At 42.0% G+C, this 22,500-nt stretch overlaps 1 protein-coding gene across 3 annotated transcripts in view; it reads left to right on the plus strand.

The window, feature by feature from the left end:
* The window catches only part of znf385c (zinc finger protein 385C), a 118,874-nt gene that overhangs the window by 19,278 nt on the left and 77,096 nt on the right, over positions 1–22,500 (plus strand). For all 3 annotated transcript variants that reach the window (XM_072694181.1, XM_072694182.1, XM_072694183.1), the window contains exon 2: positions 18,983–19,255. In XM_072694181.1, coding sequence (XP_072550282.1) covers positions 18,983–19,255 — 273 coding nt within the window. The remainder of the gene's footprint in view (positions 1–18,982; positions 19,256–22,500) is intronic.

Below are 22,500 nucleotides of genomic sequence, written 5' to 3' on the forward strand. Positions count from 1 at the left end.
AGAACTTTGATGGTGCTGAATGAGACCCACATCTGGGTCTGTTGGCTTGTCAACAACTGTCCACAAGGGGGAGCTCATAGTGTGATTTGTTTTTTCCACGGCAGTGCCTAATGCCAGGTGTGGGCTTGAGGGGTATAAAGCCGCTCAGCATTGAGCTGTGTTCTCTTTAATGACAACGGTGCTCCATCCAGTACTGACTTCTCTAATGCTCTTGCTGCTGAATGCAATCAAGTCCTCACAGCAATGCTCCTCCAAAATCTAGTAGAAAGCCTTCTTCCCTGGATAGTAAACAAAAGCAGCATAATTCTTTAATTTTCTTGATTTTAAAATAAACAGTGGATGAACAGGTGTCCAAATACTTTTTAACTGAATTGTAAAATAAAGTGTTGGGGAAATATAGGTTTTTGAGTGCATTGCATAATGGCTACTGTAGTGAACTGTAGTAAACATGACTGTAGCAAACCTGACAGGCAGTGTCACACATAAGAAATAAAAGGGTTGTTGTTTGACAATATAGTACTGTGTACGATTAACACACACACACACACACACACACACAGATATGCTGACCTGAGTGAATTTGTGCCTCCTTAGATGAACTCGGCTAGTGAAAGAAGCTGACTGAGAGAGAGAGAGAATGAGATAGATAGATAGATAGAGTGAAAGAGAGACAGGTATATATATATATATATATATATATATATATATATATATAGAGAGAGAGAGAGAGAGAGAGAAAAGGGAGACAGGTAGAGAGAGAGAGTGAAAAATGGGAGACAGGTAGAGAGAGAGAAAGAGAGATATATATATATAGAGAGAGAGAGAGTAAAAAAAGGGAGACAGAGAGAGAGTGAAAAAAGGGAGACAGGTAGAGAGAGATATTTATAGAGAGAGAGAGTGAAAAAAGGGAGACAGGTAGAGAGAGAGAGTAAAAGAGAGACAGGTATATATATATATATATATATAGAGAGAGAGAGAGAGAGAGAGGGGAGTGAAAGGGAGACATGAAGCGAGAGAGAGAGAATGAATGAGAGACAGTTAGAGAGAGAGAGAATGAGAGATATAGAGTGAAAAAGAGACAGGTAGAGAGAGATAGAGTGAAAAAGAGACAGGTAGAGAGAGATAGAGTGAAAGAGAGACGGAGAGAGAGATGGAGTGAAAAAGAGACAGGTAGAGAGAGATAGAGTGAAAGAGAGACAGGGAGAGAGATGGAGATTGTGAGGAGGTAGAGAAAGAGCAGGGTGGGCTGTAGAGGAGAAGAGGGGCTTCTATGTTCTGTGTTTGGTAGAAGTGACTCATTCGGGGAGCTGGAAAGCTTAATGCAATGCAAGCAGTGTTTTCATCTGTAATGGTCTAATAACACACACACACACACACACACAGGGTAGGTATTGATTTAAGGCTGTGTGTTGACACAGCAGGCCAATCTTTTGGGTGGAGTGAACTGTATAGCTTAGACAGTCACCCCTCTGTACTGCAAGCAGCATTATTTGAGAACTGGTATTTGTGCTCCTGGGCTCCCCCTCCTGGTGGAGCAAATACAAGCCAGCCATGCTCTGGGCGCCCCCTCATGGACAGCTGTAAATGTGTACATTTGCTGTGAGGATTTGATTGCATTCAGCCACAAGAGTATCAGTGAGGCCTGAAGTACTGATGTTGGATGATTAGTTCTGGATCTCAAACACCACTCACTAACTCATCCCAGAGGTATTGGATGGAGCTCCAGCACTTCAGAGAATGCAGTTCCTCTGCTCCACAGCCCAAGGCTGGGGTTTAGCTTTCAGCGTGCCCATAAAGTCCTCAAATAAATACAACCATAAAATGAGCTTTCAACAAAGCACAGCCATAAAACGAGCGGCCCGGCGAAGGCTTTGAGGGCGTACTGTACGCACCAGGAGAGATGGGAGTCTCTCCGTCACACACACACACTCAGATGAAAGATTAGATATGTGTGTGTATGTGTGTGTATGTGTGTGGCCTGGCAGGTGTAGCAGAGTTCTGAGTGACAGCGTAATCAGGGTGGATTAGGGCTAAAGAGAGTACAAATGTGATGGAAAACGTTTTCAGTTACACACTAAGCTCTCAGCATTAGTCTAACCCCTTTACCCCCACAGACATCTCTCTCTCTCTCTCACACACACACACACACATACACACACACACACACACACACACACACATACACACAATAGCAGAGCCACTCTGGCGGAAAGGTGTGCCAGTGGCCTCCAAAAAATTAGTCTACAGATACTAGGCCTTACACACAAACACACATACTGTGATATTGGTGCCAGGAGAGCAGGGGCAGGTTCTGATCAAGGCTCCTCCAGGGCCTCATGCAGGGGAGGCTGATGTTTGCCTGACCACACAGTACACGTGATTATGGCTGTTCAGATATTCGGTTAAAAACTTCACACACGTGCAGCTGTAGAAAACATCTGTCTGAATGTTGACAGTTGTTCTGCAGTGGCACTCAGTAGGTTCCTGAATGTTGACAGTTGTTCTGCAGTGGCACTCAGTAGGTTCCTGAATGTTGACAGTTGTTCTGCAGTGGCACTCAGTAGGTTCCTGAATGTTGACAGTTGTTCTGCAGTGGCACTCAGTAGGTTCAGGGAGTTCTCAAGTGCAACAGCTACTACAAATATATCCACCCATGACTTTAGATGCCCATTAAATGCTCTGCTTTGAATTATAATTAATCCCTTAAACCCTTTTATTATTCCGTCAACAAACCACAGTTTTGATAGTCCAATAATCTCTCAGTTATTAAATAAATAATCAATTATTCTGATTTTGAACTTATTGTTTGTAAATGTATCTTGATGTTGTTTCATGCATTTGCTTATTAACAATGAAGACAATAACGATGAATAGCTTATTATAGCTTATTATATAATATAACCAGCAAGCTGATTGGCTCTTTTTGTTGAAAGGCGGGCCTTTATTCATAATTAGCAAGCTGATTGGCTTGTTTTGTAGAATGGTGGGCCTTTATTCGTAACCAGCAAGCTGATTGTCTCTTTTTGTCAAAAGGCGGGCCCTTATTATTAACCAGCAAGCTGATTGGCTCTTTTTGCTAAAGGGCGGGCCTTTATTCATAATCAGCAAGCTAATTGGCTCTTTTTGTAGAAGGGCGGGCCTTTATTCATAACCAGCAAACCGATTGGCTTCTTTTGTTGAAGAGCGGGACTTTATTTGTAACCAGCAAGCTGATTGACTCTTTTTGTTGAAGGGCGAGACCTCATGGTGAACCATAGACTTTTACCCCACTAACAACAGCCAAGTACATCGAGTATCAGAACTTGGCAGAGCTAGCGAACCTAGCTGAGGAGCATTGAAATGATGTCGGGTGGTGATCATCCGACATCCTGACTTCACTAACAGTCTTGTCACTGAATGCAAACAAATAAAACAAGTAAAAACAAGTAAAAAATCCTTCTTCCATGGAAAGTAGAGACAGTTATTCCAGCAAAAGAAGGATAAACTCTTTTTAATCCCTAATGCAGAAAGGCTTATTACACACTAAGGTGTATTACTTAGTCACTACAGGAACTTGTGTACAAACTAGTGGAGCAATTCTTTGGTAATACGCTTTCGGCCCACCGGCGGTCCACAGGCTTTTTTAAGGGGTAAATACCCTGATTTCAAATGAAACAATGAATGAACAGGTGTCCAAATACTTTAGTGTATTGTGGAGAAAATTAAAAAACCATGCAACTTAGCCAATCTGATCTGGTGACCCCTAGAGTGTGTTCCTGAGTGTGTTTATGGGTGTGCTGGCCTCCCACACATAAGCCAGAGTGAAAACATGGTGCTTTAATATAATTCAAGCTCAAAATCGAATAAGTTACACAATTGAGATTTAGCGGGATTGAGTCATCCGTTCCATAACACACAGACATCCTGTGTGACACGCAAAGCAGCGGTATTCCCTTGCACAGTATTGTGTCTGATTATTATATTATGAAACTATTCTAGTTCAGGGGGGAGGGGAAGGGCTAGCCTAAATCTTCTCAAATCCCTACCCTTAATGGAATTGGGACCACTCTCTCTCTCTTTCTCTCTCTCTCTTGTTCTCTCTCACGCACTTTCGCTCACACACACACACACACATGATGAAGGCGGATAACAGAGGAATCCTGAGTGTGTTGTGTGACTCTGTTAGAGTGTCCTTGTTTGCCCTGTCGAGGTTTGTCTGAAGGTTGCTTTGTTTGAACGGGCTGGGCCATAAAACCTTATAATCAAGCAGAGTGGAATCTGATTCTCGACAGGACTCAACTCATGATGCCTTGATGACTCAGATGTGTGTGGTCTGCTCTGAAACGTGTGTGGAATTAGGTCACAACGCATTACCTGCATTAACTTACGTTGCATTTCAGGAACAAACGATTTGGTCAGTGTCCGGATATTTTTCAAAACAAATTTCCCTCTTTTTTCCCACTTTTTGAAAATAATTTACATTTCTAAACATTTTTAAAGTTAAAAGCTGTTTGGTGCAGCTTAGCAAGCTTATGCTTCCCTGCCTACACGTGTTTCTGCATTGTGGCAATTTTTTATTTCTCCAGAGCTCTAAAACTTTTCAACTGTGCAGTTCCTCAAGCAGTAAATGCTGATCTTTCAAGCTTATTATTTCTTTTTTGGGATAAAACCTATAACCTATAAAAAGTGGAACACTATAAATATTAGGAATTATAGCCATTTATTAAGTATTTAATCAGAGTTGGTATTGGTAGTCTGTGTCTGCCAATTTTTGACTATCTGGTATCAGTATCGGTATCGGAAAGGAAAGGAATCCCTAATTATTAGAATTATTAATAATCAGTTAATTAAGTTCATTAAGTATAACATGTTAAAAGTGACTATGAAAACTAGGTTTTAAGGTATTAAATTCACTCCTACCCTCCTTCATACACACTGCTACAATCCCATAACTTAAGTCTACTTGAAGCCCCCCAGGCACAACATCATAACCACTACGGATGCCTGTGTGTCCTAAATGTGGTCACCCTAGCTTTTTTTTTGTGAGCTAAAAGTTTGGACACACCTGCTTTTAATGTGTGCTGATGATCATCTTGAAAACATTTGATCCAAATGTGAGGATGACCATGTTTCTGTTTTTAAAAAAGAGGACCCTGGGGGCACACGGGCATCCACCATAGTCAGGATGTCGTAGCTGGGTAGTTTCAGGTAGGCCGAAGTCAGCATACATTCATTTGTTTCCAAACTTTTGACTGGTACTGTATTTATGAAAAACATTTGGGTAATTGGTGGGCAACTGAAGTGTTTGGTGTGGCACTACGGATACCACTGGGGTTCAATTCATGGTCTGGGTGACTATGCTGCACTACTCCAGTAAGAATCCTTGGGCAAGACTCCTAACACTACATTGGCCCACCTCTGTAATACGAGGAACCTTGGCAGTCGCTCTGGATAAGAGTGTGAACTAGTAACTATTGAGAAATAGTGTTTGTCAGCATTGTTAGCCTCAAAGCTCTAATTTAGTTTTTGAACCATTCCTTCAGACTGACTATGTCCACACACTAATAAAGGGGAACTGTGATATAATGTATTATGATAATTATGAAGTTTCACCCAATTTTAGATGAATATTTGATCACATTTATTTAGTTATATTATATAAGATGTCTGGATCGAGACAGGCCTATACAGTGCTGTGGATTTCTAGGACTGATGACACCCCTGCTGTGTTTAGCCTTGAAAGTAGAAGCAGGGTAAATCCATGAGGTTTAGGACACCAGGTTAAAGCAAGCTCCTTTCCTTCTTCTACAGAGCCATCAGAATCTAGGTATTATTCGGACCCCACAATACTGGCCGTGCTACGGACTAGCTCAGTTTCTTAGCCCATATTTGCTATAACTCTCAGAATCTCAAACATTCAAACAATGGGTTCATCTGCTTGAGGCTGCACACACACACTGTATAATTATGGTGCGGTGTGTGTGGCGGTGTGTTGCAGCTTTGTATTCAGTGCCTATCTGTACACAGTCTACTAGACGCAGACAGGCTGTGTAGAGAGGATATGAAAATGACTGTTCTTTCGGCTCTTCACAGCTCAGAATACTGGAATAATTGGTTAATGACCATAATGACACATTAATCTACTTTCTAATGATGCTGTTTTGTGTGATTTGTGTATGTGTGTGTGTGTGTGTGTGTGTGTATGCTATGCAGGCAGCACTCACTCTCTGTAATTTTCTTTCTTGTTTTCTTTCAGCCTTTCTTGATTTTCTCTGTCTGGCTCCTCGGTACAGTAGCAAATACAACAGGACAAATAAGTGCCTTTGAGATCTTTTTGCAGTGATGTATGAGTGTGTGTGTGTGTGTGTGTGTGTGTGTGTGTGTGTGCATGTACAACCGAGTATTAAGCTGGTGTTTGACTAATGTTTGGTTTGTTTGTGGTTGATGTTTTTCTGGTGTTTTAATGGCTGGTTGATGTTTAGCTGGTGTTTCGATGGCTGGTTGGTGTGTGGTGGTTAATGTTTGATGGCTGGTTGGTGTGTGGATGATGTTTAGCTGGTGTTTTGATGGTTATTGGTGTGTGGTGGTTAATGTTTGATGGCTGGTTGGTGTGTGGATGATGTTTAGCTGGTGTTTTGATGGTTATTGGTGTGTGGTGGTTAATGTTTGATGGCTGGTTGATGTGTGGATGATGTTTAGCTGGTGTTTTGATGGTTATTGGTGTGTGGTGGTTAATGTTTGATGGCTGGTTGGTGTGTGCTTGATGTTTAGCTGGTGTTTTGATGGTTATTGGTGCGTGGTGGTTAATGTTTGATGGCTGGTTGGTGTGTGGATGATGTTTAGCTGGTGTTTTGATGGTTATTGGTGTGTGGTGGTTAATGTTTGATGGCTGGTTGGTGTGTGGATGATGTTTAGCTGGTGTTTTGATGGTTATTGGTGTGTGGTGGTTAATGTTTGATGGCTGGTTGGTGTGTGGATGATGTTTAGCTGGTGTTTTGATGGTTATTGGTGTGTGGTGGTTAATGTTTGATGGCTGGTTGGTGTGTGCTTGATGTTTAGCTGGTGTTTTGATGGTTATTGGTGCGTGGTGGTTAATGTTTGATGGCTGGTTGGTGTGTGGATGATGTTTAGCTGGTGTTTTGATGGTTATTGGTGTGTGGTGGTTAATGTTTGATGGCTGGTTGATGTGTGGATGATGTTTAGCTGGTGTTTTGATGGTTATTGGTGTGTGGTGGTTAATGTTTGATGGCTGGTTGGTGTGTGGATGATGTTTAGCTGGTGTTTTGATGGTTATTGGTGTGGGGGTTAATGTTTGATGGCTGGTTGGTGTGTGCTTGATATTTAGCTGGTGTTTTGATGGTTATTGGTGTGGGGGTTAATGTTTGATGGCTGGTTGGTGTGTGCTTGATATTTAGCTGGTGTTTTGATGGTTATTGGTGTGGGGGTTAATGTTTGATGGCTGGTTGGTGTGTGGTGGTTAATGTTTGATGGCTGGTTGGTGTGTGGATGATGTTTAGCTGGTGTTTTGATGGTTATTGGTGTGTGGTGGTTAATGTTTGATGGCTGGTTGGTGTGTGGATGATGTTTAGCTGGTGTTTTGATGGTTATTGGTGTGTGGTGGTTAATGTTTGATGGCTGGTTGGTGTGTGGATGATGTTTAGCTGGTGTTTTGATGGTTATTGGTGTGTGGTGGTTAATGTTTGATGGCTGGTTGGTGTGTGGATGATGTTTAGCTGGTGTTTTGATGGTTATTGGTGCGTGGTGGTTAATGTTTGATGGCTGGTTGGTGTGTGGATGATGTTTAGCTGGTGTTTTTATGGTTATTGGTGCGTGGTGGTTAATGTTTGATGGCTGGTTGGTGTGTGGATGATGTTTAGCTGGTGTTTTGATGGTTATTGGTGTGTGGTGGTTAATGTTTGATGGCTGGTTGGTGTGTGGATGATGTTTAGCTGGTGTTTTGATGGTTATTGGTGTGTGGTGGTTAATGTTTGATGGCTGGTTGGTGTGTGGATGATGTTTAGCTGGTGTTTTGATGGTTATTGGTGCGTGGTGGTTAATGTTTGATGGCTGGTTGGTGTGTGGATGATGTTTAGCTGGTGTTTTGATGGTTATTGGTGTGTGGTGGTTGATGTTTGATGGCTGGTTGGTGTGTGGATGATTTTTCGCAAGACCCTCCAACGTATTATGAGGACAGCTGAGAGGATCATCCGAGTCTCTCCCCCCTCCATCATGAACATTTACACCACCTGCTGCAAACAGCATTGTGGATGACTCCACCCACCCTTCACACAGACTGTTCTCCCTCCTGCCATCAGGAATAAGGTACTGCAGCATCCGGTCCAACATGACCAGACTCTGCAATAGCTTCTTCCCCCAAGCCATCAGACTTCTCAACTCCAGAGACTGAACTCTGAACTTGTTAGACTGGTAGACTCTTGGTGCTTGTTAGACTGGTGTTTGGTTGACCTTGAGATTTTAAGTTAGTGCAGGCGTTTTGGTTGAATATGTAGTTATCCTGGGTGGACAGTTAGCTGGTCTTTGGTTGATGGCTGGTGGATTGTTTATATGTGGTTCTCATATTGCTGGTGTTTGACTGTGCAAGGTTGCCTTGTTTGTGAACTGGGTGTTGGGTAACATTGTGGTTTGGGGTCAGCAGGGGGAGGCAAATCAGCGAGTGGATGATTATTTTAATGCTGGTTTCCTGCTGGTAGCATTTTACAATCATTAAAAAATGACTGCTCACATATACAAGCTCTTCATTGTGCACTTTGTGGTTGAAAATTCCTCACCCTCTTGACCTGGTGTGGTGTGTGTGAGGCAAGAGTATGAGAGCAGGAAGGAGAGAGAGGGAGATGATTGCTTGGGTGTTTTCTCACAATCCATTTGAAAATTTCATGCCCATTGACTAAATGTAGCGGTGAGTGGTGAGTAACCTGCATCTGTGTTCATAAGAGCGTGTGTGAGTGTGCAAAGGGTGTGTGTGGCCACTTGTTTTACCGTTGAACTGTTTATTTATCTAATGAACCATTAAAATGTAAACAACATAATGTTTTTAATTAGAAAAACAATAAATGAGACATTAAGTAGAAATGAACAGCTAATAGAATATTGTTAAATGATAATGCAAATATAATCCTTTAATAGGCCTTAAACATGTTGCACCATTGCATACGCTGACCAGATGGAGCCATTAGGCCTCCAGATGTCTTCAGAAGGCTGCCAGCTTAATCCCAGTGCTGGCTTTTATGTCATGAGATGCTGTAAATTTTGAAAAGTGTAAGTGAAGATGAGTGCTTACTTATCCTTTTGGTCTATGTTTGGCTGTGCTTGTTGGGACACACCTCTTAATCATTGGATTCATGTGCATCATTCAGTCCCATTGCCACAGGTGTATAAAATCAAGCCCCTAGCCATACAGTCTGCCTTTCCACACAACTCCATATTAATTACTATGGGTTTAGAAAGGGATTGTCATAAAAGCTCCTGTAGGTGTAATGTGTAAGCGTCCCAATAATTTTGTCCATATGGTGTAGATGCACGTTGTCTGCAGTCCAGGCACACAGCCTCAGCAGTCCGGTCATGTCCTTCTATGCCTTATCAGAGACACACACTTATCACAAAGACAGATGCCTCTGCGTACACCACAGTCTTTCCCCATGGGGGCTTTTCTGGTGCCGCTGCACCAACAGTAGTAGGCTCCGTTACTGACGGAGATGAAGGGAAGGAATTTTAGCATCAAATGGGTGTTGAACTGTGCTAACAGCCTAATGGGCCCCATTTATAACAGTCAGAGTCCCTGTTGCCCTGCGCCAACATTTCATTTGCCTCTGGCTACAGATGCAGTCTGTGCAGTCTGGGAAAGCTGTCCATATGATGTTCACGTCATGAATCAGACTGTCTGAAACGTGGGATTTTTGAGATGATTCATTGTGAGGCAGGGCTGCACTGCACCGCACTGTTAATAAGGACAATATGAGAAGCAATAAATTATGACTGAAATATTGTGTATCTGACTGGGTGTGCAGTTAGATACATATTTATTGAGTTTTCCATTGTTTATTCATACAGAAATATAAGTAATGTCTGTTCTTTTAGCCAAAATACAAAATTACAAAAGCACCAATTCACTTGTTTGCTAATTAAAAGTGAGGGATTTTCAATTTGGGCATAGCTGAATAATGAGAGTTCACTAGATGGAAGTGACAAACCGTGAACCTCAAACACTGATGTTCCTTCATCAAAAATAAGAAATACAGAGCTGGAAAACAGGTAAATTCAGAAACCTCAAAACTGTTACATCACAGTCTTTACTGGTTATATTTACATCCCCAAAACCTTAAACCTAGCCCACTAGTGACAGCCCTGGTCAAAGCTGGTGAAATGGTGTGAACGTTATGGCGACTTCAGAAGAATATGGTCTTGTTGATGCTGGAGAGCAGCTCATCACCTCCAGACTATACTAGTTATGGGAACACAGGTTGCTACGGGAACCAGGCCTGGCTGGCTGTGACCGTGGCTTTTCTTGTGCCAGTGTCCTCAAACAGATTAAGCTGCAATTAAGCAAAAGCTGGGAGACAGCCAACAGGGATCCACACTCGGCTAAAAGCTAACGCTAGCCGACGCTAGCTTTAAGCATCTCTAAAGTTCATTATTACACATCCTATCCCCCCGGACACATCCTACCCCCCCCCCCCCCCCCCCGCCTGTTTAATTGGATAAAATCACGAACATGATTAATTGTCCATCTTCACACGGCTGTCATACTTATATGCCAGATTAAAATGTATCGAAAGATATGTGCTGATCATTACTGAGAAGTTTTTATCTCGATAAAGCGTTGCCATTTAACTTTGTTTATTAAACACTTATTAGCAAGTTAGCAACGATATATTTGTTGTTATGCTGGCGTATAAAGCTGTTACCAACAGGTAAAGCTAGTTATCGTGCACTTGCTATATGCTATCAGGCTAACCTTGTACAAGATCAGCAGATAATTGGGATAATAAAGCAATACAAAAACAACTAACACTAGAAAAAACACACTGGGGGGGGGGGGCAACTCTGCTGGCTAACCAGTAGCATGCTAGCTATTACAATCGTAGGGGGATCAGCTCCACTGGCTAACTAGTAGCATGCTAGCTAGATTGGCTTACTAACGTATTGGGTCCTAAATGGTTCTTCTGTATAAAAAAAAGTCAGAGGGAATAAGATGTGTCCGGGGGGACAGGATGTGTCACGGCACCGCCTTATTTATTCACTAGTAAGACTTGAACTTGAAGCTAACCAGCTAACCAATTTTTGAGAATTTCCCCACTGTGGGACTAATAAAGGATTATCTTATCAATCTTTAGCTTGCTAACAACACATTGTTCTGAGAGGACACTTATAACAGCTTTTTTTTTCGGTGTGTCGTGTATAAAAGGAAATTCATCATGTTTCGTATGCGTAACATAACAGGGTGGTAAACAGGCTTGTTAAATTACATCTGAGCAACATAAGATCCCATAAATGCATTCTTCACGCCTTCAGTTGCTTTAAAAGCTTCTTATGGTGATACTGCCACTTTCTCACTAGTTCCCCCTGGGGGAATCCCTGACACCATTTTATAGGCAGTTCCATTACTTCCCTAGCTCAAGTGAAGTTGATTAGATGAGCCCTTGGAGGAGTAAGGGATTGAGTGTACACAAGTGTGCTCTTCAGCTGCAGAATTTGCCCAGAAATCATTGCGACCTGATTTATTTAAGAAAAAAATGCCGCCCATTAGCAATAGCAGCAATTTCTTAAGACTTTTCAAACCCATAACATTTGACTTGCCGGGCTTTAGGTTGTACATTTCTCCTGTAATCTGTAATGTGACCACTGATAAAACTCTGTCACTCTGTCAGCTTGTGTTAATCAGCTAAAGGCTACTTGGCGAAGAGAATCAAAAATGATACAATAAATCTTTTTAAACCAGAACTATCGTTTCTGTTAACTTTTTTTTCTATTAACTTTCTGTACCACTATTAACTTTCTGTTGTATCTGCTTTGGTAATTTTTATCATTAATGTTTAAATAGTTCTGACCAGAGGAGAATGGGTCGGGTCCCCCTTGTGAGTCTTGGTTCCTCCCAAGGTTTCTTCCTCCAGCTCTGAGGGAGTTTTTCCTTGCCACTGTCGCCGTTGGCTTGCTCACAGAGGGTCTTTGATCCTTCATGTTATTTCTTCTTTCTTCTCTGTCTCTGTCCTTTATTAAGTACTAATTATGTAAAGCTAAAGACAACAGTTGTAAAAAGCGCTGTACAAATAAATCTGACTTGACTCTAAATCTGACTATCGGCCTGATAAAGCTGGTATTAATTGATTGATTTTATGTACTTCAAACTTCAAACCTTGCAAAAAATGCAATGTTTTTTTTTATGGCTAGCACACTGAAGCTAACCTAGCCAAGGCTGACTGCATTCCAGTTGAAGATTACACTGTGAGTAACTTGTGTAACGTCCGATGTGTGACCTGAAGCCGGCGAGGGGCGAGATTTCACTGTCTCAGACAAATTTCCGATATCTGATCAAAATCATGCGAGAGCCAGTCATCTCGATCGTCTGCTGTAAGGTGGTCAGGATAGACGTCTTACCTCAATCTGATAAAACCAACCATGTTTAATATTAGTCCAAGTCTGTAGTCTTGGCTCATGCCAATTCTGTCATGGACATTGTGAACAACCAATAGATGAGGTCTCTCCAGCACCAATCAGGAAGCACCTTGCTTTTAACCAGGGTCCACATTCTGCAGTGTTTATTTGGAACTGCTTCTGCTTCTACTTCTGCTCCATTGTCCAACCATGCCTCTTCTTGTCAATTTCCACCAGGAGCATGATGGGAAATAACCCTGCAAGACTCTCAGTCCTTGCAAAACCATCTGTAAGCAGGGGGCGCTGCCAGGGATTCTGCAGTTTGCAGTGTACGGTTTGCTAGTATGGACCACGGCCTGTTACAGGGAGTCAAACTCAGAAGACTTTGGGCTGGAGTTCGGGGCAGAGCTTAGAGGAAACTAGCATGGGAAGCAAAACTCAAATGCAACACACACTATGCTGGCAATGCACACTGTTTTCTCTTGGACGAGCAGCTTTTCAAGCACCTTGCCCATAAAAGACCAGCTTAGACCATCTGGAACCAGCTACCAGCAAAAGCTGGTGTTGAGCTGGTGTTGAGCTGGACTGTTAACAGGGCTGAGATGGTCATTTTGTGGGTTCTGATACCCCTGTGTCGTTTACAACACTAATATCGATACTGAAATCCCGAGTATTGTCCGGCAGCAGTCCAGCACTTAAGAATGAGCAGTTTTTAATTGAAGCGCTTCACTTAGATGATCATCTAAATGCAGGCTATCGTACTCAAACTACTTAAACACATCATTACCCCAAATGCACAGTTAATAACATGGCATTACACAGAGTTTCAGACTAGATTTGTTTCAGGATCAGAGAGAATTCATTGATTTTTCCCCTCCGATATCCAACACGGCACTTTTTGCTGATGTACGCCGAGCAGTGACACTGGTACTGATGTAATATGCCATTTTTTTTTTTTTAAAATGTGATCATTTGGACGTTTTAAACTTTGCTAAGGCTTTCTTCAGGAAATGTACTGGCTCGTTCAAGTATGCTGGACAGTGAATCAGCAACTGTGTGTTGAGGACTAAACTGGCAAGGGAGTACAACAGTCAGCAGCTGTTTAAATTTCCTCTCATCCCGACTCATTTTAGACTTGCTCTCTCTCACACACACACACTCTCTCACACACACTTTCATACACAGCGCCTGAGCAAATATACCCAACCTCATGTGTCGTTCCAGCGGCCCTCAGCAAACAGATTAGAGATGAAACATCCGGTCAGGCATTCAGCTGACCCAGCGCCATCTCTTTTAGGGCTGCGCCTCAAACCAGCCTGAAAATGCCTTTTAGTTTAGACACGGCCCTCATTATCTTCTCAGGCCAGCATTCACATTGCTCACACACTTCAAGACACTGATGATTCTGTGATTTTTTTGGTCTATAATGAAGAGGATGTGTTTGAAGACAGAAATGACAGAGTGACTGTGTTCAGATGTGGATTCAGCTTCATTGATTTTAGGTTGTTTTTTAGTGAAAAGACTGATGACGCGACTCAGAATGAACTGTGTAATGTTCATTACACAGCTTTCCGGTGGGGAAAATGCATCTGTGGGTCCTAATGAAGACTTAAAGGTAAAAGATGCATTTATAGAGTATATTAATTTGGTTGTTTGGTGTATAAATTGTGAGTATGTTACTTTTACTATCCTATTAACCAACCTTGTGATTTTGCCTGAGAATATAACACTGATTTTATACTGACATTTACAGAGGACTCCAAAAACAAGCTCTATTGCTCTCTGGAGAGAGATTGATCACTGTGACAAAAACCCCGTATTGATTCCAGAGTCTTACCGGATAGAGTTGCTGTCCTCACGTTGTGTCCTCTCAGTGTGATGTGCTGCTAGCAAGCTAAAGAGATTGTAGCCAGTTAGCTTTTAGCCTTGCCCTCACTCATTTCCCTGGGTTTGGCTTTCGCAAGTCCTACCTCTTATAAAAAAAGCCGGTGCTTTCTCTTCTGATGTGTGTTTAGCTCCAGTTTGGTTCAGCTGAGATAGTCCAGTTTATTTAAACGGAGCAGACGATGGAGGGAAGAGATAGCAAACACTAGCGTGGATCCCTGTTTGCTCCCCTCGGGTTTAACGTTCTCTGAGTTCGAGTTTGAGTTCACTTCTGCGGACACTGGCACAGGAAAAGCCGCGGAGTCTGGAGGTGATGAGCTGCTCATATTCCATATTCTCCTGGGGTCGCCAACATATTTTATATTTTTATCAACTGGGGGTCTGGGTTTCTGAACATTTTGGGGTGTAAATGTAGTCAAGACTGTGATGTAACAGTTTTGGGGTTTCAGAATTGGCCCATTTTCCAGCTCTGTTTTGGCTGTGTCAAAATCTTTTGGAACAACAGTGTTTGAGATCCATGGTATGTCAATTCCTTACATACGTAGTGAACTCTCATTATTCAACTATGCCAAGATAAATATGCTTTGACATTTGTACGGCTTCTGTAATTAGTCTAAAAGTACATTAATTTCAGTTAATTTCAGGGCAGTGGTGGCTCAGCGGTTAGAGCACCGGGCTGTCGATAACAGGGTTGTGGGTTCGATTCCCAGGCTCAGCAAGCTGCCACTGTTGGGCCCTTGAGCAAGGCCCTTTACCCTCTCTGCTCCCCGGGTGCTGGAGTTGGCTGCCCACTGCTCTGGGTGTGTGTGTACTCACTGCCCCTAGTTCACTAGTGTGTGTGTTCACTACCACAGATGGGTTAAATGCGGAGGACACATTTTGCTGTACAGTGACAAATACAATCCCCTGGGAACACATTTTGATGTATTTCTTTTATTTGTTTTATCTTAGACTTGTGTTTTAGGTGAAAACACTGCTTTCATCATCATAATTATTTGAGAACGGTCTGGGCATGGTCTTAATATTTTAATAATTGTGTGTGGCAACACACTCAACCTTGAGACGGAGAAGTTATGGAGATGTTTTTTATCTTTTTACTTTGAGTCGTGGTTCTGATTTCACAGATCTTTCACAGCTCGAGCTGCGACTGGGAGGAGCGGCTGGCCCGCGTGCCCAGACGTCTTTCCCATCCAGCACCCTTCGCCCCAAGTTGTGGCTCGAGCTTTAGACCCCCAGGTTTAGCTTTAGCTGTAGCCCTCCATGTTGCTCAGATTCGAAGAGAGGGCAGAGCCTTGTTGGCCTTGTGATTGGTCAGGGGTATGCTGATGTAAAAAAAATCTGACCTGCTTTAAGGACTGCCCATTCCACATGGAGAAGAGACCAATACTGGTGACATTTACACTGGGGACCCCAAGGATTCAGATTAACAAGGTTCCCAGGGGCTTTAAAAATCTTAAGTTCAAGTCACTAGATTTAGGATACATCTGACGTGTGGTAAACCATGGTAATGTAAGACATGTCATGATTTAGACCAGAGTAACGGCTACTGTGTCAAATAATCAGTGAGAATGCTGAAGGAACCACGGCTAAAATACGGCAATGGCTCATTCCTGCTTTGATCCGGACCAAGGAAACCAAACTACAGCTATAAACACACGCTTAGTGTCTGTGGTCTCTATTGGAGACTTTCAGCAGGATATCAGTGTTCAGACAGATGAAGCCTCATGATGAGGTCGGCACAGTGGGAGAGATGCACGCTTGAAACGGGACACGAGCGGGATAGACGCACTGACCCTGACCTTCTGTTATAGACGGACGCATCAGAAACACACACACACACACACACACTTAAAAACACTTACAGCACAGTAGCTGTATTTAATCATTGCAACCACTAAAATCCCCCAAATGATTCAATGATTCAGTTCAATTCTGATTCTTTTGGAAACCCACAGAAATAACCCGAGGCAGAAGCTCTCATGTTTGGGACCCAAACCTTTGCCAGTCATTTTGGAGTGTATTTCGAGTGCTTTTTAAGCATTTGAGTGGTTCCAGCTCTCATGAAGCCGCATACAGACGTGTGTTTGTATTCAGGGTGTTTCTGACATGTTTTCCTTTTTTTTATGTGTGTGTGTGTTTGTGAGACAGGAGAGGTTCAAATTCAAAGGAGCCTGTGTGCGAACAGGGGTGTGTGTGTATGTGTGTGTGTGTGTGTGTAAGTGTGAGAGAGAGAACCTACTTACACATTAATGTAAATAAATGAACCCTTGCATTTCCTCTCCTCCAGACGAGCTAAAAGGGAACATTCACGCATTCAAGAGGGCGTGTTAACATTCACACTGCTCTTCAAATTGAGTGTTCCAGGCGCTAACACACACTCACAGATGCCAGTGGACTGGGTTCATGGTGAAGTTTGGCTCCCCCTTGTGGATGTTATTTGATAATGGTGATCTGGACTCACTCTGGCACAGAGTTCACTTTATTAGTTTCTCCAGACAGATGGATAAAGACATCAAAACTCTATTAATATTGAAGGAACCCAGACCTTACAGATAATATAATATAATAATAAATACTAATAAACTAATAAACTGTATGTCGTTATATGTTTGTCAATTATTTCCAGTGCTTAAACTCTTGGGTTCTTTCAGTGATCCCACAGAACCTAGGTCTCCAGTATCCAGTTCCCAGTCCTGGAGGTTAAGGGAACAGTTCATGTAATTGATTGGCAACTTAGTGTCACACCTCCCAAAAACTACAAAGTTCAGGACTCGAAAGCTGAATCCAAGGTCCAGATTTGAAGACCTCTGCTGAAGACTATGTTAGTAACAGAGACAAAGAAGTGTGGTCTGGAGAACCATCACTTAATGTAAAGGTTCTTTACCAGTTGAAAGATTCTTCACACTCACTCATCCCTAATATGTATACGGTTCTGTATAGAACCAAACATGGTTCTTCTATTGCTTTGCTCAGGTAAACAGTTTTAAACCATTTTCATGACTGCCAAAGACTTTCCCACACTGCTTAAAATTGTAATAAAATAGATAAATAATATAATGGTATTGATTCGCAGAATTCACACCACTGGCAGATTTATCCAGATGTTAAAGCAATATTAAATCAATATTACTTTAAAACAGAAGTTTCTCAATCACGTTGACGCTCCTCTGACTGTAACAGGGAGAACGGCGTCTCTGTCAGAAGGGCTGCAGCGCTATATTGTTTTTTAGGTATATCGTAGTATGAAAGTAGATGATTATCATACTGTGTACATTTGCCTAATACAGCTCTTGGAAAAATAATGCAACCAGACAGAGATTCCCACCAATTTCAACTATTTTTAGAATATTTTTGGAACCAACCAGAGAAAATAATCAGCAGATAAATCCATAAATAAAATAATCATTAGCTGGACACAAAATATTTCAAAAGATCTTCACCTTACGTGCGACTTTCTTATTTATTTATTTATTTGTTTATAAATACTTCCATTAATGAATACATTTAGCAGCAGAAGAATACCATTTATATCATTCATTTAAGGGTCAATGTATAATAATAATAATAATAATAATAATAATAATAATGATAATAATAATAACGATAAGAAGAACAGGAAGAATTGTGAAAAACCGTTATGCTGTAAAACTGTGATATTTTCGGAGACGGTTGTCATAATCTCCAATACCAATTTAATCCTGGTCAGTACACTGCTACAGCACTGTGGAACTTTGGTGGAGCTCTATAAGACCTCTGGCGAGAACTGTGAGAGCCATGTGTAACCCGAATCATATTTGTGCACAATCTGTAGTATCACTCTACCGCCTCAGTCCTCATGCTTTTTTACCCTCCAACTGTCACCACATGCACCTATACAGCTGTCCATGAGGGGGAGCTCACAGCATGATTTGTATTTTCTGCAGTGGAGTAAAAGTGAATTACACTCCCCACCTGTAGGGGGAGCCCAGGAAAATCCCATAGTGGTAATGTTTGCTAATTTATAATGAAATGAGCAGCTGAGTGACTCTGATGGTGTCTTGTAGGACATCACTGAGTTTTTCACTTGTCATTTTTGACTTTGATCTGAAGTTATTGCCATGTTTAATAATGTAATGATATTTTTGTGTAACCTTTTTTATAATATTTTTGTTTTGTTATTTTAATTTTTGTTTCTGTATTTAATTGCTTCTGCTTCTCTTATTTGAATCTGTGACATTTTGGACTCAAATAGGTGGCGCGTTAGTCGTTAATATGCATGAGCTCTTTAATATGTTGATTTCGATTGGCTGTTACTGAGGTCATCTGAAAATGCCAATCAGAAATGCCACCACACCTTTATGAATATGACTTGAAAAAGGCCTAGTACCTGTAATCTGACCCTATGGGTTGTACAGGTGTTTGCTTGAATATGGAGTGAAAATTGACAGAAATAAAAGAATGTAGAATAATTGTAAATTGTTCAATGTAAACTCTGAATCTCCTTCCGTTTCTCTCTGTTTCTTTGTGTCAGTCACAGGAATGAAGCGTCCATTCAGTCCTCTTGATGAAGCCGGAGCTTTCAGTGAAGGAACTAGACTTGAGGGAGTGCCTTCGAAAGGGGTGGAGTTTACAGCCCTTGATGCCCCGCCTCCAGAGATTCGTCCGAAGCGGGAACGCAAGCACAGATCGTACACGCTCTGCGAAGTGTGCAACATTCAGCTCAACTCAGCTGCACAAGCACAGATACACTACAACGGCAAAACACATCAAAAGAGGCTGAAACACGCCAACAGTGGGAGCACAGGTAGGACACGTGAATGTGACACAGGTAGGATGTGTGTGTGTGTGAATGGTGTGTATAGTGCTGTTACGTTTTTGCTGCAGCTCATACTTTTCTGGTGTAACCTTAGTTGTGGTGAAAACAGCCTAGATTCGATTTTACAACCCTGTTTACTACCCTGTTATCATACCTCAAAATTAAACACTCCATTTTTTTAATTGATGCTTTGATTGGCTGGTTTTCATCAGAGCCTTGGCTTACTGTATTCACACAGCATAGCTTAGTTATTAGCACTGTAGCATAAACACTTAGAATTATTCAGTCAAGTGTTACTGGATAGTGTTGCTGTCCTCTCTGGGTCCTCTCAGTGTCCTGTCAGCACAGACTGTAGTAGGGTCTACTAGGGATAGCTTGTAGCCTATCATGGATACCTGCTCGCTTTGCAGGTTTCCTCGTGGTGCTCTACCTGGGCCTTCACATGGATTCCCGCAGTAATGTTTCCTGAGTCCTGCCCTTATATGAGTCCTGTCATCTAGTGTTAGCTTTTAGCCTAGCATGGATTCCTGCACCATTGCTTTCTCTTGTTGTCCCTTATCTGAGCAGCTTTTTAACACGGTTGGCTGGTGTTAGCTTTTAGGGGTAGGGATACCTAGAGTGACGGCCCCTTCTTCAAGCGGTGCTTCATCTGGCTGACTAGCTGTTAGCTCTTTAGCCCTGCCTCACTTTAATATTATCTGAAGTAGCTGTTGCTACAAAAGCCATCGCTAGTTGCCAGGGTGTATGATAATTTTTTATCATACATATCATGAGCCGTTTTACAGCTTGCAGATTTTGCTTTTGAAGGAGCAAAAACCATGTTTGAGGTTCATGGTGTATCCAGTAGATGCTGCTGATCCATAGGCCTGAAAAATTCCAATTTCGTGCTGCTCCACAGAACTGTTCACCGTCCCTGTTCAACTATGCCAAGGCAAATAGTTTTTCAGTCTATGGCACTGTTAAAGTAGCACTATGTAGCTTTTTTACCTTAAAATAACCTGAAAGAGGAAAAATAGTCCTGCAATCATTGCTACTTCAGGCTCCACACAATGCTAACTGCACTATGTTATTTTGGTTAAGCGAGCAGAAAAATGCTTGTGAGAACTTGTGAGTATTTATGTAAAATTCTTTAATATTACTAGACCGCCTCAGTCCACATGCTTTATTAACTTCAGACGCTAGTTCTGAATCTCCCAGCTTGTAAAATGCATGTGAAAAGCATGTCCTTTTAAAGTGGCTTAAAGCGCCCACTCCGCTTCCAGACTGTAGGGGGAGCCCAGGAGCAAGAAATGCCCATTCCACATAATACTGCTTTAACAGCCTGTGCCTATGTTCTGTGCATCTCAGTCCACAATTACACGGCAACCGGTCAGAACAGACTGCATTTACATAAGTTGATCTTAAAGACTCAAAAGGTAACAAATGCAATCTGTTTTAGTCTAGGGGATGAAGAGAGGTTGGACAAATAGGCATTTACAAATAAATTACCTATAAAAAAAGTAACTAGACATGGGGAATAAATGCAGATTTGTAGGCGTCCGCCTTTAAGATTCGTCTCCTACTCAGGCTGTGCACAATCTACTAAAACAGCAGGTTGCCGGTGTGTAGTTTTGCCCCAGGCTGATTACAGACACCCAGAAATGCACGAATTCGTCCCGCTGATGTGTATGAAGGTGAACTGATGAGGGAGGGAAGGAGAGAGGAAATCAAGCAAAGGCAGAACAGCACAATAGGAGGCGGTCATATGGGTCAGGAGCTGTGGTTCTCGCTTCAGCTTGGATTTTGCTTGTGGACGGCTCTACCAGGCCCGTTTGGTCACTGGATTCTCATCAAATGTGTCTGTTTCACATCAAGCGATCATTTTAACTCCCAGATTTGTGCGTATATGGGAGCCTGAGCTTAACCTTAACATTTGAATATAGTATGAATATTGTGCTGTAGCGCACTATATGCATAGACTCCCACAATATTCCCACATGCCCGTGTATTAATTCCCATGTCTTGACATGAAACATGCAAGCAAATGGCTCACTTACTTCGTTCTGACTCAGACACACAAACAAATACACACAGACACACAGTGTGCACAGCAGTCAGACCCACTTCAGGTGCAAGCTCTCATACGAATGGACCATAATTACATAGCAACGGAACATGCTCACCACGGAAACGCTCGGCATGGCGACGCCCCCCTCAGAAACCAAGCTACAGCAGCTCCCATACTGACAGCCTCTTAAAGTGGATGTGTCGTCTGTGTGTGTGTGTGTGTGTGTGTGCGCGTCTGCACCGCATGCACCCAAGGACACAAAAGATCATTGATTAGGCCTTTTGGCTGCTGTAAGACATCATGATTGGAGTTAAATGAAGGTAGGCAGCCTTTCCCTTGAGTAAACAGCAGTGCTGGGAGCATTAACAGCATAGGACACACACCCTATCACACACCACATCATATAGCACAAGAACAGTAGCGCTGCGTTGTTCAGTATGCAAGGCTGATCCTGTCTCGACTCTTCTCTACACAGCCTCAGACGTTCTAATGCTTATTAAACAGACGGCCAGTGTGGTCCAGCATTTCTACATGATCTGAACCGTCCTCAGCTCTGCCCTCAGTCCTGTCCTCAGTCCTGTCCTCAGTCCTGCCCCAAATACACTCACTCACTCACTCACTGCTGAGACTGTTTTTGTGTTAGCATGAGTGAGAGAATGGCCTCATATAAAGAGACAGCGAGTCATATTTATTCAGTTTTGCATTAAACGAGCCAGTGACAGATAAGGGCTTTTAGATAATCATTTTAGAAAATTTAGAAAATTAAAAAAAATGGTGTGTATTTTTGCATCTGTGAGAATCTGTTTAAGATATTTGTTGTATTTGTTTAATAGCTTTTGTAAGTTTGGTATAAATTTGGTTTTAAAAAGGATTATTAATTGTAGCACCTAGAATGTTTCATTTTAATGAAAAAAAAAACTGTATTAGCTACTGTCTGTGTTTTAGATCGTATAGACCAATAGAAACACTCCAGAATTACTTGGAATTAAATCTTTTTACATTGACATTGAAAGTTAAGAAGGTTTTTTTTTAGTTTCTTTACACTCCATATCCAAAGCTCTCCTCATGGAGTCTAGTGTTATTTATAGTGATCATCCAACACCTGGTTTAGTAAATCAGAGCTTAATGATATTAAATCAGGTGAGCTGCTGCTGCTGATGGAACTGAACACATCCACACTGTGCTG

The sequence above is a fragment of the Salminus brasiliensis genome, chromosome 12 (assembly GCF_030463535.1).
Source record: "Salminus brasiliensis chromosome 12, fSalBra1.hap2, whole genome shotgun sequence".
Taxonomy (NCBI): domain Eukaryota; kingdom Metazoa; phylum Chordata; class Actinopteri; order Characiformes; family Bryconidae; genus Salminus; species Salminus brasiliensis.